At 37.7% G+C, this 18,776-nt stretch overlaps 1 protein-coding gene across 1 annotated transcript in view; it reads left to right on the top strand.

The window, feature by feature from the left end:
• Window positions 1–4,738: 4,738 nt before the first annotated feature.
• Window positions 4,739–18,776, top strand: part of slc34a1a (solute carrier family 34 member 1a) — a 38,803-nt gene continuing 24,765 nt past the window's right edge. Inside the window, exons 1-5 of the mRNA XM_067458084.1 lie at window positions 4,739–4,790; window positions 11,642–11,704; window positions 13,155–13,298; window positions 14,042–14,185; window positions 17,921–18,032. Of these exons, the coding sequence (XP_067314185.1) occupies window positions 11,650–11,704; window positions 13,155–13,298; window positions 14,042–14,185; window positions 17,921–18,032 (455 nt within the window). The 5' untranslated portion in view covers window positions 4,739–4,790; window positions 11,642–11,649. The remainder of the gene's footprint in view (window positions 4,791–11,641; window positions 11,705–13,154; window positions 13,299–14,041; window positions 14,186–17,920; window positions 18,033–18,776) is intronic.

The following is an 18,776-nucleotide window of genomic DNA, read 5'->3' on the forward strand; positions in this document are numbered from 1 at the left end:
TCCGAATCATTGATTGATTCACTGATTCATGAACCGTTTGAATCTTTTTGGAGATATCAATCTGAATAAAGTCGTAGTTTTTGATATTTTTGGACCAAAATGTATTTTTGATGCTTCAAGAGATTCTAATCACCCAACTGATGTCACATATGGACTACTTTGATGATGTTTTTATTAGCTTTCTGGACATGGACAGTAAAGTGTGCATAGACTGCGTATGCTCTGGAACTAAAAACCGTAAGACCTTCGACCGTTCATCATCGGAACTTCTGAAGGTCTTACGGGTGTGGAACGACATTAGGGGGAGTCATTAATGACATCAATTACATTTTTGGGAGAACAACTAACCCTTTAAAGGTGCACTATGCAACTTTCCGTTCACTGGAGGGCGCCTATTCTAAATAAAGGTGTAGTTTGATGACGCAAAGTGTGAGCACAGTATCTTGGGACATGTGGTCTTCACCTCACAGCCGGTGGAAAATAGGACTCGAGCAGAAATCATGTTCATGGATGCGGTTATTAACGTTACTGTAGTGTAAAGCAGAGCAGGACCGAGTGTTGTGGAGCTGAGCACAGCTGCTGGAGTGATTGTTAAACAAACACACGGCTCACGAACACCGGGACTTTTATTATGATGGGACGGGACACAGTCGCCGGGCGTCCGCACTTCCGCTTTTTCCGGTCATGATTATTAGGTAAAGCAGCTCTGTTTATCATATTAGATACATTTAAGTGTGTTTAAAATGATGTTATGACGCTACTCTGTGCGTTCGCTCGGCGCTGCTGTGACATGTTCACACTGCTAAGAGTAAAGCGCTTCTGCAGAATAAAACCGAGGGTAGCGCAGATATGACGCGATTGACAGGCGACTCCCTCAAACGTCTTCGGTCCTTGGTTAAAATAGCAATTTTCTCACAATTTACAAATAGTTGAAAACATTTGGGATATTGTAAGTACTCAACTGAACAAAATATATAACACTGGCCTAGTGGTTTTTGGATATTTTACTGCAAAAATACTACATAGTGCACCTTTACATTTTTGGGTGAACTATCCCTTTAAGTACTGAGATGGATCTCCGAGTTTGGAGCTGTGAGATTTTACCATGGTACCAAAAAACATCATATCATTTAGACAACATCACGTTGTGAAGCATTGCATCAGGTTGGAAACACAGAACAGTAAAGCCTCACTTGTTAACATAAGTTAATGTATTAACAATGAGTAATACATTTTGACAGCATTTATTAATCTTCGTTAATGTTAGTTAATAAAATGTTGATGTTAGTTCACAGTGCTTTAACTAATGTTAACAGACAAAATGTTTAATTCATGTTAACTTTAACTAATGTTAACAAATGAAACCTTATTGTAAATTGTTTCCCGTATGTTTTCTTCTTGTTTGGGCTTGTTTGTCATGTATTTTTGATGCCACTCCAGCTCTCTCATGTATTTGGGCCTCAAAGTCAAATGGTGTGAAGCGCTCATTCGTTGACTTATTTATTGGCATCAGCTGAGATGACAGAGCTGACATACTGTATGACTCAGCTGAAGATGTTGTGTAAGTGCTTACAGTACCCAGGTTCAAATGTTTGTGCTAATTACTAATAAAGTTTAAACTGCTCATCATGCTAAAGTTCAGCGAGTGAATTCTGGACCACAGGGGTCAAAGTTGTCAAGAGTTTTTCATCTCTCAGCCGAGCCATAAACCAGAAACATGAAAACTGTTTAGCCCATTAAGTGTAAACGATTTTTGACCACAGTAATATTTAACTACCATCAACACAATTTAGATGAGATATTATCCCTGTCATCCCTGCATTAATAGTTGTTCAGTTTAATAAATGAATTTCCCATGACCTGCAGTTTTCAGGAGTGAATTCAGTTCTTGAATACGATACACGTCTGTAATAATCAAACTCTGTAATGAATATGGCCTAAACAATGCAAAAAATTATTGTCATAAATTGTAAACCCCTAATCAGTTGACTTAACTAAAAAATAATTTGCGGTAATCAGTTAACAGACTTTTCATTTTGACTCCATACAAAAACGTGTTTCTTTTCTTTAGGCCCCATTTTAATGATCTGAGCTCATGATCTGAAGATGGTGCCGGGTCACTTAGGCCGTATCTGAATCCACTTTTGCTAGTTTACAGATGGGAAAACGGTCGGCGTGCCGTGCGCATGGTGCAAAAGGGTTGTATCTCTTCTCTTATTTAGTTATAGGTGTGTTTTGGGCGTAACGTGCAATAAACCAATCCGAGTCTCATCTCCCATTCCTAGTCCTAAATTAATCTTAATTTTTGCAGCCCATCCTCGACCTAATTAAACGCTAACACATCTCTCCCTATAATAATATTGTACAAAAACACAGAAAATAGCTTGTAATTTCAACATTTATTCTCCTTTTATTCTACAGGGTTGTTGAATGCTTGATTCTGATTGGTTGACGAACGTTCTAAAGCGTTAAATGCACAGATAAAGTAGTTCCAGTAAAATCTTGACAGTTCCATATCACTCCGCCAAATAAATTCAGTCATTTCAAAGGTCTTACAGCAACATCAGCAAAAGAACTAAAACACACACTGACCGAGCAAACAAATTGAGTAAACAATAGGATAACAAAAATGTCAAATTCGTCCCATTCGTGTGCCTATTGTGTTTTTGGGCACAATATTATGTTGTATGTATAGAAAGCACATACTCTTCACACTCTCTCTCTCTCACACACACACATACAGTACGGACACACGCTTGCATAAACGTGTTGTCAGTGCTGCTCTGCTGATTTTATCAGTAAAACAGTTTAACAACATAAAAGCTACATGACATCTCTCATATAGCAAGGTAATAACATCGCGGTTCTTGAAGCAGATAAACGTACAATTTCACTATTAGTAGAGACGCTGGTGATGAACACTGAGGCACACAGCAGACTCAGGTCATTCGCACACACTTCTCTCTCTCTCTCACTCTCTCTCTCTCTCTCTCTCTCAAAAATTATATTTTGAAATTAGCAACGGATGCTTGGGATGAGATGAGATGCTTGGCGTAAGAAATTTGTAAGAAATACACACAAGTGTTTTAAGAACAAAAACCTGACAAATGTCTTGGAAAAACAACATCTGAATGTCTTGATCTGTGGTAACCATAGTATAAAGGAAATGATTTGACTCCGGTCTGTTAAATTATTAGAAAATAATGCACACCTGAGGTGTAACATTACCAACTCGGGTGTGCATTATTTCCTAATAATCCAACACCCCTTCAACAATTAGGCCTTTTCCTTACATTCAGTCTGAAGCAAAGCATGCTGGGAAAAATGTAACACAATGTTTGCTTTCCAAGAACTTTCACTAATATTTGAGTGAAATTAACTAATTTAATACTGTTCACTTTTACAGTAATATTGCAACTCCTTTTTAGACTTTATTAAATGGTTGTGCTCAGAATCAGTTTCTCAGAGGTGAACGGGTTCATTGTGCTGTTTGACTGCTGACACTGCAGGCCTCGACAATAATTAATCTGAAGAAAACCACACATGACTGACAAGACCTGCTCTTACCACAGCTTCATGAATGTTAAAATAACTTGTATTGGTCACTTTTAAACCAATACTTTTTATCTAAAGTAAATGGAGTTCAGAATCACTATTACTAGGAAGCCAAAGTTTCAAAATAGGAAAGGGCCAAAAGATAATGCGCTCTACTTGCTGTAGTAGTCCATTACATTACAGTATTATACATCAGATTTCACTTCTTACGGGGAAAGAGCGATGACTGACAGGACGATGTTGGCGGATTTGGTGCGCAATAGATCCTAACGATATCTTGTATAATGTGTGGTGAACGTGAATTGGAAATCAAAAGTGAAAAGTGAGAGCTCATTTAAAAGCGATTTCAATAGCCCCACGTATTGATAGCAGCTCTCTGATGCATGCATATTATATACAATATAATAATAACCCCATTGCAAAATAATTGAAATATATTTTGTCTGTTTAGAGGCTCTGTAATTTACTTTCTGGACATGGTGTTCATTTCAGACACATATCTTGATCAAACCAGGACATTAAATGCACACTGAAGTGCCTTGAAACGCACAGCATTATATATATATATATATATATAACATAAATGCAGCTCTGGTGAGCAGAAAAAACTTCTTTAAAAACATGACAAAAATCTTCTCAAACTTTTGACTGGTAAAGTATACTTGAATACTTAACACTGAATTATACTAAAACAACACTGGAGTGTCCACATATTCCCTGAAAACACTACGGAGATATACAGAGATGGTCACATTTCTCACACATTAAAATATGACATTTTGAAATTAATGACATTTGGGCCTGAGCAAAGACACTTCATTAAAACAAACAAACAAACAAACAAACAACACAATGGACAATGTATGGTCTCACCACAAGATGTCAGGATTTTCCACCAAAGAGACACCTTTCTGTGTGCAAATATGCATTTTAAAAATTAATGATAATAATAATTATTATTTTCTAATAGAATCTGTAGATCTTCGACTTTGATATGAATGTTTAAGTGGTTGCATCACAAGCCGGCTTATGCATGACTGATCCTGCATTTGGGCCTTCGTTCGTTTGACTGTAAATGATCTGACTGAACACTGATAGCCCACGAGTTAATTAGTCAGAGAAGATCATTACTGACGCCTCATGACAGGCTTTCCCATATAAACCTCCTTTACAATGTGGACTGTCAGTCCAAGAGCCTCATCACCCTCTGTGGAATCAAACCCGGACCCCTACAGGTATAACGATTTCATTTAACCATCAGGTCAATCTGTCTATAAGTGAAGAATGACTTTCTGAATTTGTCTATATTAGTATTTGCTCAGTCAATCGTATTGAAGCTTCACTGTATACTGTAAAAACTCATTTTTGCAAAACATCATTGGAGTATGTTTTACAAGAAAATTTCATTATTTCTACTTCAATATGTCATTGCATTAGATAGCAATCAAGTGACATTTATTTGAAAGAAAACCCACACATCAGTTTCAGTGTTTAGATTTATTTCGTAGCCGTTGTACTTTCAGGACACTTGTTGTTCTGTGCACGTATTTCTGATTGACTTCGTGCAGTGTTTTGGCAGCCCTGCATTCAATAAAACCATATTTGGCTCTCAGGGACACAATGGAGCACCCGGTCCAGTGCTCAAAACACCATTGCACAAGCCGTCTTGACATTTTGTCACTTGCTGTGCTCTTGTGCTGATAAGGGTGAGATTTTAATGCCATGTGCAGCTCCATTTATACAGAAGCAGGTCAGTGTGAGTGAGTGTACAGGCTCTTAATGCAGAACTCGTTCTTTGCGTTACCTTATATCTGGAACATTTAGGCCTTGATTTATCTCAAAGCGTATCCCAGCTAAGAGCTAACCAAAAATGTGTTCCTATAGAACACTTTGCTAAAGTTCCCGTTTGGTTATGAAACATTTTTTCTGAAAGTTCTGTTTGGAATGTCCAGTTTTTTAAATGGCTTAGAACATTCCCTTAACATTTGTAAATATAATCATAATTCAGATATTATAGGAATGTTAATTTTGAACGATTTCTGGACATTCTGAAACAACATTTAAAAAACATGTTACTACTAAACTAAAATGTTTCAGAAAAAAAAAGTTATATGAATGATTTATAAATAATGTTTCTGTGCAAACATTTTGAGAACATAACAACAAACTTTGAGAGCTTAAAAGGCATGAACCAAACCAACCAGCTACGAGGAGAATCCCAACATTACAAACTTTAGTTTGTTCATTTTAGTACAGTGAATTCATTGTCATGTTCAAGAAACCAATTTGAAATGGTTCGAGCTTTGTGACATGGTGCATTATCCTGCTGGAAGTAGCCTTCAGATGATGAGTACATGGTGGTCATAAAGGGATGGACATGGTCAGAAACAATGCTCAGGTAGGCCGTGGCATTTAAATGATGCCCAATTGGCACTAAGGGGCCTAAAGAAAACATGTGCCAAGAAAACATCCCCCACACCATTACACCACCACCACCAGTCTGCACAGTGGCAACAAGGCATGATGGATCCATGTTCTCATTCTGTTTACGCCAAAGTCTGACTCTACCATCTGAATGTCTCAACAGAAATCGAGACTCATCAGATCAGGCAACATTTTTCCAGTCTTCAACTGTCCAATTTTGGTGAGCTTGAGCAAATTGTAGCCTCTTTTTCCTATTTGTAGTGGAGATGAGTGGTACCCGGTGGGGTCTTCTGCTGTTGTAGCCCATCCGCCTCAAGGTTGTGTGTGTTGTGGCTTCACAGATGCTTTGCTGCATACCTCGGTTGTAACGAGTGGTTATTTCAGTTAAAGTTGCTCTTCTATCAGCTTGAATCAGTCGGCCCATTCTCCTCTGACCTCAAGCATCAACAAGGCATTTTCGCCCACAGGACTGCTGCATACTGGATATTTTTCCCTTCTCACACCATTCTTTGTAAACCCTAGAAATGGTTGTGTGTGAAAATCCCAGTAACTGAGCAGATTGTGAAATACTCAGACCGGCCCATCTGGCACCAACAACCATGCCACACTCAAAATAGCTTAAATCACCTTTCTTTCCCATTCTGACATTCAGTCTGGAGTTTAGGAGATTGTCTTGACCAGGACCACATCCCTAAATGCATTGAAGCAACTGCCATGTGATTGGTTGATTAGATAATTGCATTAATGAGAAATTGAACAGGTGTTCCTAATAATCCTTTAGATGAGTGTGTATAACAAGTTTTTTTGAGAGCGTTTAGAGTAGATCATGTAATTAGCAGTGCTTAATGGGATTGGGAGTACTTTAAATTCATACTATGAAATACATTTTTTTTCTATAAAATCCATTGGCCACAATTATTGGCTGCCTATTATTAAATACTTTTTGCAACCTCCTTTTCCCAAGATCACAGCTCTGAGTCTTCTCCTATGATGCCTGATGAGTTTGGAGATCAGAGACCATTCCTTCATACTGAATCTCTCCAGATCCTTCTGATTCCCAGATCTATGTCAGTGTTTCTTCTCTTCAGGTCATCAATAATTCTCATTAATGCTTTATTTTGTGTTCAGTGACACATTTGTGTAGCCTGGATGCCAGCCGAACTTAGCCCCGCCCACTACATTTTTAGGTCGGGCAGTTTGGTCTGGCATCGCTCCATAGAGGAGTAATTATCTCCGAACAGAAACTGTTCGGACCAATGAAATCATCAGGGTGGGCTTTAGACGATGACGGACAGATGATCAACAGTAACGTAATCATCACGTCATCAAAGGGGCTTGGATTATATTTGTTTGAATTCTAAACGGAGAGCTTGTTTGTATCTGCATTCACCTTCACAATTTCTCTCAGAAATGATGATCATGTTGGGTAAGTGCTCTGTGTATCAATAAATTGTTTTATTTTTTTACAACACCGGCAAAGATCGTTTATTCCAGCGCGCGTGCAGACAGGGTTGCCAAGTTTTTACAACAAAATCCACCAACTACTAGCCCTAAACAATAGCTTCTCGGGGGGTTCTCCGGGGAAAAAATGGTGTTTGGGGGGTAAAATGTGTGTTATTTTGACAAGATTGCCTGCTAAAATTCACACTCATGGGTCTATATATCACATAATAGTCGCTTCAACCCGCGGACATAGAAAACAACCGCGGAAAAAACGCGGACTTGGCAACACAGTGCAGTTGAGCTCTGCTGACATTTGACAATGCTTCGCTTCGTTGCTCTGATTGGTTGTTGGTCTATCCAATTGAGGTCTTTCCTGGTTCGGTTGAAACGCCCCATAATCACAGCCCAATGGAGCAGTTTCAGACTCATATTCTGACTAGAATTGAGTATGACCACGTCAGGCTAACATTTGTGTGCTGATGTTGATGTTTGTTTTAGATCATCATCCTGATGGAAGATCCAACCACGGCCCATTATAAGATTTCTAGCAGAAGAAATATATTTTTTATATCTGTTGGTATTTGATATGATACCATGTATTTTAACAAGATCTCCATAAAAAGAAAAAAGGCCCACAACATTAAAGATCGAGTGGTGTATTTAACTGTGGTACTTTTTATGTCTGTTTGCACCAAAGCTGGTGGGTTTTCTGTCAAAAAGCTCTTTGTGTCATCATTTGACCACAGACCCAGGTCCCTTTTGAGTTTCCAGTCGTGTCTGACTGATATGCTGCAGTGTGTTTCTGGATGAGCAAGAAGGATTTTCCTTGAAACCCTCAAACAACATGTGGTGATGTAGGAGGGATTGTTAGATTTTTTTATAGGCTTTCTGAGCTCAAGACTCAACTGATCTCTGCGATTCTCCATCTGTGATCTTGGACAGTCTTTGTGCACTCAAACGTTCCTCCACGCCGTGCATCAGGACGATATAGACACACGTCCTCTTCCAGGATGATTTGTAATATCTTTAGTTGATTGGAACTTCTTAATTATTGCCCTGTTTTACTCATTGTGATAAATGATTAAGGGAATTGGGCCTTTGCGTTTCCTCATATTTATATTATATTTATACAATTTATATGAAACAAGAAGTCATAGCTAGACAAGTTCATGTTCCTAGTCACCCTGGTGTGCTATAAAATGTACAAAATAATTGGAATATACTTAAGATATATTTTACTTATTTAATATTTATATATTTAAAAATTCTAAGGGAGTCAATAATTGTGGCCAACGTTTTGGAGAAAAGCATTTAGTTCCTAATGAGATATTTGAATGAAAGGTCACAAGGATGAACAATGCAGATGTTTTTTTACAACCATGATTTGATCATATTTACCAGGGGTGCCAATAATTCTGACCACAACTGTAAGTATCTTAGAGATATTAGTACCTAAAGTGCACATATTAGTATTTTACCTCTTTCGGATCATGTAATTTAATTCACTGACTCTTGAGCTAAGTGAACATTAGTGACTTCTTTCAAGTCTTACAGACCCCAAATTTTGAAAATACAGCCAGATTATATGTGTGTTTTTTCTTCAGAGAGCCACGGACAGAGAAAGTGGCACCTGTGACAGTATCGCGTCCCCTACAGCAGTCGGTGAACAAGAACACAATCCGTCATTCACTTTAATTGCTCTGACATTCAAGAGCTTCTGCTTTCAGAAATGCATTAGTATGTTGTCCTATGAGAGCTCTTTGCAGACAGACTGTGTGTTCGACAGTAACCTTGACAGAAAAAGCCCATTTACCTGTTATTAAAACACCTGTGGAACAAACCATCAGGGGCCGTGAGGGACCATAAATGTGTTGTCATCTTTACAGTTCTGACAAGCTTTCACTTCTTTGAAAAATTTTCAGGGAAAAGAAATAAATTAAATAGAAAATACTTGACAGCAGGTCATTCGTTTTGATGTTGTTTGAACAAATACGTCATAAAATTGTTCATTGTGGGTGAAACCTGTATGTTTTTCCTGGGTCAGAAAGGGTCTTTGGTGGTGGCAGATGAACACCGTCATCCACATTCACACGGTACAAAGTACTCTCCCCACATGAACCCCGCACTGACCCTGACCCTAACCTAAATTCAAAAACATAGCTGTAAGCAATAATTAAGGGGCCAAGAAACACACAGGTAGAATCAGTAGCTAAAAATTAAAAAGACTGAGTATCAGGCCAACTGCAAAGAGACATATGGAGACGGTTTTAAGCAAAATGGTTGAAAGCCTGTAAATAAAATCATTTGTAATGTGACATAATTGCTTACTGACCAATACAAATTGTAGATTATTAGTGTGTGATTTTGTTCAAACTGTTTTCTTGAACACTAGATGGCATTGTGTTAAAACTTTACATGTACCCTTAAGTCATAGTTGTCACAACACACACCACGTTTGGTTAGAATAGGCTAAAGTGTTGCAGAGGCTCACGTCCATTTTGTAGTATTTGTTCTTGCATTAAACAAGAACAATTTGATGAATTTACTTAAACAAACATGTTTGTTTGTTTGTTTGTTTGTTTGTTTTAGTTTTTTGTCCACAAGGTCTGAAGATGATCTGGTAATTTTTTAATTTATAATTTTATAAATTTAAATACTAATAATTTTCATTTAAATACGGTTGATCCGTCCATAAACATTGCAATGTGTTGTTAGCAGCATAAAAAATATACACTATATTGGCAACAGTTTTGGGATGCCTGCCTTTACATGCACATGAACTTTAATGAAATCCCATTTGTAATAACCGTAATAAAAATATTGAATCGTAGGGTTTAATATGGAGTTGGCCCACTCTTTGCAGCTCTATCAGCTTCAACTCTTCTGAGAAGGCTTTCCACAAGGTTTAAGAGTGTGTCTATGAGAATATTTGACCGTTTTCTAGAAGCAAAAATGTGAGGTCAGCTAATTCATCCCAAAGGTGTTCTATCGGGTTGAGGTAAAGACTCTGTGCAGGCCAGTCAAGTTCTTCCACACCAAACTCGCTCATTTGCTTTGCAGTGCTTTGTGCACTGGTGTGCACTCATGCTGGAACAGGAAGGGGCCATTCCCAAACTGTTTCCACAAAGTTGGGAGCATGAAATTGTCTAAAATGTCTTGGTATGCTGAAGCATTAAAAGTTACTTTCACTAGAACTAAGTGGCCAAACCCAACCCCTAAAAAATAACTCAATACAATAATCCCCCCTCCACCAAACTTTATACTTGACACAATGCAATCAGGCAAGTACAATTCTCCTGGCAACTGGCAAACCCAGACTTGTCCATGGGATTGGCAGACGGAGAACAAGCTTTAGAGCTCTAGAGTCCAGTGGCGGCTGCTTTACTCCACTGCATCCCACGCATTGCATTGCTCTTGGTGATGTAAGGCTTGGATGAGCTGCTCAGCCATTGAAACCCATTCATGAAGCTCTCTACACACTGTTCTTGAGCTCATCTGAAGGACACAGAAGTTTGAAGGTCTGTAGCGATTGACTCTGCAGAAAGTTGGCGACTTCTGTGCACTGTGACCCTCAGCATGCGCTGACCCTGCTCTGTGATTTTACGTGGCCTACCACTTCGTTGCCGAGTTGCTGTTGTTCCAATTGTTTCCACTTTGTTATAACACCACTAACAGTTGAGCGAAGAATATTTAGTAATGAGGAAATTTCAGGAATGGCCTTATTGCACAGGTGTCAGCCTATCACGGCCCCACGCTTGAGTTCATTGAGCTCCTGAGAGCGACCCATTCTTTCACTAATGTGTGGAGAAGCGTCTGCAGGCCTAGAGCTTGATTTATACACCTGTGGCCATAGAAGATCACGCACACAACATATATTTCTGTGATTGACTACAAAGCTCAGCACTGCAAATTCCATTGTAAAGAGGAATATTTGATGCCACTCACAGAGAGTTTTAATGTATCCGACTATCAGCGGGTATAGTGCAGTGCAAGTATCGTCACAGCAAATGATCAAATTAAGCTTTGGCGGTACAGAGATTATTTTTGGTGGTTGGCAAAAATATTTTCATGGCAGAAAAACCTGCTGAAAAAGAGTTTTATTTGCATAAACATTGAAATATGTAAATCCTATTTCCAGTAACTGTTCCTTAAAAGCAAACAAACCTGAATTCCTTCTCAAGGCACAATGGTCATGAAATCTCTTTTGATATCTACACAGACGGCACCATGTCATCACGGCCAATCAGAATCACCACAACAGAGCAAACTGTCAGCTTCAACGGTAAGATGACACACACACACACACACACACACACACACACACACACACACACACACACAAACACACACACAACTCATTTTAGACCTTGATCACCAGATCCGTGCATCTATTTGTGCTTGAACTGACACATGTATGTGAAATCTGTCTGAGCATCCTCGTAAACACAGCCGCATATGGCTTGCGTGAATGTAAACCATTGAGAAAGAACGTGACGCGTATTATTATATTGGATCCGTGCATTCACTGTCTCGTTAATCTTAATTTCACTTGTAGCTTTGATAAAGATGAATTAAATTAGATTTTTAAAGTGAAGACTATGCAGTGTTATTTTACCTTCAATTATTGAATTTCTGTATCTGAACACTGTTTGCCTGGAAAAACATAAAACACTGTTTATTTCATTAATATATTTGTTCTGTTGCATTTACTTATGTGTAACGCAGTTCTTAGATGGGAAGGAAGGAGGCGGGAACCGGCGAACATTCAACAAACTTTAATTTCAAAAGAAATAAACAAAACGAAAGTATACCGCGGGCAGCCCCTCATGGACGACTGCCCTCACACACATAATAAACCGTGGGCAGCCCCTCAAGGACGACTGCCCTCACACACCCCAAAACGTAAACAAAACATAACATAAAATCCAGGCCTGGTCTTCTCTCGTCTTCTGCTGCCTTCGCTCCTCCTTTTATGCTCCCATCACTCGGCCGTGAGACGAGACCGGTGTGTCGCACAGCTGGCACTCATTAGCACTCGTCACCGGCCCGCTCTCACGGTCCCTCGCCCCGCTGCTTGCCACATTATGATTGTAATTTTTTATGTTCTATGCAAATTCACTCCACTATAAAATCCCCTCAATAATTCTGGAATGATTCATTCTTTCCAAATGCAAGGAGCTATTCAAGTCATCTGGTGAAATTCTTTTCATATTGCAATATGTATTGCAGAAAAACTAAATTTGCTATGTGATTTTTTTTCAATATCTTGCAGCCCTAGTTCTCCCCCACTTTTCTGACAAGTGTGACTGACAGAAAGAATGAATGTATATATAATTTCGCCTTGAGCACAAACGACTACATTCTCTTGATCATTTGAGACGGATTAAAGCAAGTGCCGTTATGATCTGACACTTTGGAAACAAATCAAAGGTTCAAAAAACAAAACATAAAAGTGCCTTTTGCTGCCTTCTCCTGTGTGATCATCATCATGGGTATAAACAGCTGATGCTTCAGTGATGCAAAAATAATATAAGGTGAACGCAATCCAGCAGGGGGAGCAATCGAACTCGGGTTCGGACCAGGCAATCGAACCAAGTGTGAAAGCACCCTAAGTCAAACATTCAGGCTTCTGGGCTCATGCTTATTTTTAACTCTACAAAGTAACAATGTTAATAAACGTGCTCACATGCACATCTGATCATGTATTTTTGCACCTCGTTTTCTCTCCTCAGTGCCCGTAAACATCAGCGAGGACAGACGTGGAGAAAGGTCTTCACTGTTCATTAGTTTACTGAGGGTTCCTCTGCTCTTGCTCCTGCTCTATGGGTTTGTTTGTTCTCTGGACATCCTAAGCTCTGCTTTTCAGCTTGCTGGAGGTAATTATTCATCCTCATCCACCCTTTTTGCATCTGTTGACCACATCTCTTCTTTTAATTGCTTTTACCAGTCAGGCCTTTTTTTGTATTCTATTTTTATTGTTATGACAGTTAAGCACATTTCCTAGACAACTTTCCATGTGGTTTTTCCTAATTTTGGGGTCAAATATCATTTGTTTTCATGAAATTCCTCATAATAATGTAAGCTTCTCTGCTGTGTATGTGTGAAATGTGGCTTTCTCAAGGTTGGATCATTGGTTAGACATTAAGAATTAGTTAATCAATTCTAAACATATATTAATGACAACGAAGAAATGGCTTTGCATGATTAACTTGAGCAGTCAGCGCTGTGGTGCATGTCATCTGTACAAAAACAAGCCATGCGCTGTTAAAGGGTTAGTTCTCAAAAAAATACAAATTGTCATCATTTGCTTGTTCTCATGTCATTTTTAAGCTTGTATATATATTTTTTTTATCACAAAAGATGTGCTGAAGAACATTCATGTTTGTCTTTCCTAAGAAATGAAAGTGAATATGGACAGATGGGAACAAATCAAATCAAACTAATCAATATCTGTCCCTAAACAGTTTCATTGTATGTAAAAGTTGTGTGTTCCAAAAGAAGAAAGTCATTCTGGTTTGCAATGACATAAGGCTGAGTAAATGATGACGAATGCTTGTTTAAGATTATCACATCAAAACTAGTTCACTAAAATTAATCAAATGTTTCACTCTTTTGTCAGGCAAAGTGGCTGGAGACATTTTCAAGGATAATGCCATCCTGTCCAACCCCGTAGCCGGACTGATGGTGGGGATACTGGTCACGGTTCTGGTCCAGAGCTCTAGTACTTCCACATCTATTGTGGTCAGCCTGGTCTCGTCTGGATGTAAGACACACATCTCATTTATATAGCACAGACTAAACTCTTAACCTCAGGTTTATATCCTCTCATTAGGGTTGTCAAATGATTCTAATATAATGAAGAACGTACAACTACCATTCAGGATTTTAGGGTCAGTATATTTGAAAACAGGCATTTAAAATCATAATAATATTTCACAATTTATTACTGTATTTTTAATCAAAAACATTGCTGAGCAGAAGGCACTTTGTTTAAAAACATGAAAAAATCATAAAGTAAATAATGTAGATGACATGGCGATTAATTAAAATACAAACCCTATTTCTAAAAAGTTTGGACACAAATTGTGCATTAAAGCAGATTGCAGTGATGTGGAAATTAAAAAGGCCAATATTTTATTCGGAATACAACATAGATGACATGTCAAATGTTTAAACTGAGAAAATGTATCATTTTAAGGGAATAATACGTTGGTTTTACATTTCATGGCATCAACACATCTCAAAAAAGTTGGGACACGACCATGTTTACCCCTGTGTGGCATCCCCTCTTCTTTTTATAACAGTCTGCAAACGTCTGGGGACTGAGGAGACGAGTTGCTCAAGTTTAGGAATAGGAATGTTGTCCATTCTTGTCTAATACAGGCTTCTAGTTGCTCAACTGTCTTAGGTCTTCTTTGTCGCATCTTCCTCTTTATGATGTGCCAAATGTTTTCTATGGGTCAAAGATCTGGACTGCAGGCTGGCCATTTCAGTGCCGGATCCTTCTTCTACACAGACATGATGTTGTAATTGATGCAGTATGTGGTCTGGCATTGTCATGTTGGAAAATACAACATGTATTGTACCCCGGTGTAACCCCGGTGTCCTGATCAAATTCCGTCCATTGGCTATGTGTTTTTTACTCTCATAGAATTACACCCCATTGACATGTATTATACGACTGCATATAATACAGCAGCGGTTGGAGTTAAAAATCTTAATTTGTGTTCTCCTGAAGAAACAAACACACCAACATGGATGTCTTGGTGGTAAGCAGATAAATATTACATTCTTATTTTTAGGTTAACTATCCCTTAAAGTGAACAATACCAGATGATTAACAAATTAGTGATTTTTCCCAGCGATCATCTGTAAAGCTATTGTGTATATTTTGCTTTTGTGAAACTTGGCCCGTGCTCTTTTTTTATTCCATGTTATTTCCGAAAAGCCTTATCTCTAGATGTTGTTCCTGCTTTAATGAAGTGGCATCTCTCACGGATGAGCTCATTAGCCGGTGCATATGCCGCCGCGGTGGCCTCAAAGTCTGAGGAGCTTGTGAAGTGTGACTATCAGAGCTCATTCCAAAGAAACATCCGCGTTCCGATGGAATCACAGCAGATGCAGAGCTTTAATTAGGAACTTTTGTTTGGGTTAATGAGCTTATGTTTAACACAATAAAGAGTTTTATTATATAGTGGCAACAGTGGGCTCCAAAAGTCTGGGATCACATGCAAAATATGGGATTGAGAAAATATTAAAAAATACATTTTATTGTAAAATGATATTTCAAACAATTTGACATTCACCATCTGAATTTTCAACGCAAGTGTCATTGTTACATATGATACATATATTTACCATAGTAATAACAGTATGCATAATTACATGCAGCAAACATCCTACATCCTACCCTAACCCTATACTAAGTACATATAGTTAATCAATATTACTCAGTACTTAAATATATAATTACATTGTAACAATGACACCTCAAAATAAAGGGTTAACAACATGTACTTACTATAAGGTTAAGTTAGGATTAGGGTTCGGTTTAGGGTTTGTTGCATGTAATGTTCATTCATTAAAAAAAGAAGAAGCAAAATACAAGCTTTTACTCGTGAGCTTGACTTTTGAACCCCATGTGTGTAGAGTAAATAGAGTGTGTGAAGTTGTGTTTGTTTGGGCAGTTGAGCCCACAACAATCCAGTCTTTTGAAAGAAATCTGATCTTTTGAAATGGATTGGAGAGAACAACCTTGAGGAAAGCTTGGCTTTTCTCTGAGTAAGTGAACTGAAGCTAATGGATGTCAGGAGTGCGAGTGTGTTCATTCACACTAAGCTCTTTGGGCCTTCAGCGAAAACTACCCATTGATAGTCTCTGAATGGAAATGTGACTTGACTAATGCTAGCCTGATTTAACCCTTGTGCGTCTATAAAAAAACGGACACATAGTTCAACAGAGGACAAAAATGTCCACGTTAAAATAAAAAACTGTTATGAAAAAATGAGAGCAATCTTGGGAGCACATACTTAAATTTGGTCTCATTTTAAAGAAGACCCTTGGCAGACTATTGTTGAAGTAATGTTTAAAAAGTGAAAAAAAAAGTTATGGAAGTTTAAGTTTATGAAAATTATTTATGAATATTGTTGATATCTCAAAAAATGAGCTTTCAGTACGATTTTGTCTGGGGCATAGTGCCAAATTTTCCCTAACAAAGGGGAAACAAAGCTCCTCTGGTCACACAGCGGTTGGATTTGAGTTTTTCTCTCTTAAATATCACGCACAGACACACGCACACACACCATTTTGTATTACACATACCACACCCTGACATCCATAGTAACACACCCATACACAGTTACAGCTGCATAATTGATCTAATTGGCTACATTAGATCAAGTATAACATCTAAAGTGAATGTTTGCTTAACAGGCCAAACCTGTGAAAATGGCACAATCTGGTGAAAATAATGGTAAAATGTACATTTTTAAGCCTTGCCAACAGAATGAAAGCCTATTTACAAAGATTGCATCATTTTATAGTTAAATGGCCCTGGGATTAAACATGGCAGTTTTAATGCTTGGGACATTGTTTGTCCAAAAGGTCATGAGTGGAAGTTTTTTGTGTACTTATAGTGCAAGACAGATTTGTTTAAAGGGAAATGGGGATGAAATAGTAAAGTTCCAATAAAAATAGACACCTGTGCCAAAATGCACGCTTTTGGCATTAACACAGGCAAAATGATCCGAAAAACTAAACTGAAAAAGACACAAATGTCCATAAGGTCACACAAGGGCTAGGAGTTATTTCCATTATTTGGAAATGAAGAACTATTGGAAATGAAGTGTTGTCATATCCAGCATCATAAACCATAGAACAGGAGAGATGCAGCATGATGTTTGCACATGCAAACAGTAAAATATAAAACATATTCAAACCTATAAAACTATTAAAAGAGGACTTTATAAACTTTATAAAGAAGACTCCAAAGAAGACTTTATAAAACTATTATAAAGTCTCACAAAAAGTCTGCATTCATTTGATGAAAAATAAAGTAAACCGTTGTGATGGACTATTATTTAAGTTTGGGTAAGATTAACAAAATATGCATTAAATAGTTGTCAGTAAAGTCATTATAATGTTAAACAATATTTCAACAAGTATTTCAAATAAATGCTGTTCTTATGAACTTTCTATTCATCAAACAATCCTGCCTAAACAATATGAAGTAGCTCAACTGTTGATAATAATCATAAATGTTTGTTGATCATCAGATCCTCATCTGAGAATGATTAGTGAAGGATCATGTGACACTGAAGACTGGAGTAATGATGATAAATTCAGCTTTGATCACAGGAATAAAGCACACTTTACTATATTCACATAGAAAACAGGCATTTATAATACTATTTCAATTTTTACTGTATTTTTGCATCAAAATGGATTATTCTTGTGTAAACGTGTGTTTGTGTCTGTGTGCGTGTATGTGTGTGTGTAGTGCTTGAAGTGAAGTCTGCCGTTCCCATCATTATGGGCTCCAACATCGGCACGTCTGTCACCAACACTATCGTCGCTCTGATGCAAGCAGGAGAGAGGAACGAATTTAAACGGTACGAACGATCTTCACCATCATTATCATCAGGATTCAATCAAACTGACATGCAACCATTCTGTTCGTTTCAAGTATTTATAAGTTCATTTGCAAAATGCTTCTCAGTTTTGCAAAATTGATTTCTTTTAGTCAACATGAAATCAAAATGTTCCCCATTTACATTATCAATACATGTTCTAGGACTTATTGTGAATAATTTATCAGTGCAAGTTATTCCAAAGAAAACTAATATTCTTTCTAAGCTTTCAACAGAGTGCAATATTTGTTTCTGCCTCTGAAATTATTTTCATTTTATGCTTCAGTATATACTGCAAAAAGGGATTTTCTTCCTTCGTTTTTTTTTTGTGTTTTGCAATACACTTATCTGAATATGCTTATAACAAGAAAAAAAAAAAATCTGCTAATAGAGAGGGGAAAAAACAATTAAAAGGAAATCAAGTGTATTTTTCTGACCATTGACATTTGCAATAATTTAAATAACGTTTTGCAGTGTACTAATTTAATTATGGCAATAATAGCAAATAATAATAATAATCACCCTGGTTCCCTCAACCACAGCCCCCTGGGATTTCTCCATCGGTCTTTGGATTATAACATGCAGGAAATAAGCTCTGTGACCAACAGAAATGATTACTACATATTTGGTTCTGGATTTTGAAGCCTAAATTCAATTGCCAGAATATAAAAGCTAAACTTAGGCTTTAAACAAAATATACACCACGGTCACATGACTTCAACGTCA

Source organism: Pseudorasbora parva, chromosome 11, assembly GCF_024679245.1.
Source record: "Pseudorasbora parva isolate DD20220531a chromosome 11, ASM2467924v1, whole genome shotgun sequence".
Taxonomy (NCBI): Eukaryota; Metazoa; Chordata; class Actinopteri; order Cypriniformes; family Gobionidae; genus Pseudorasbora; species Pseudorasbora parva.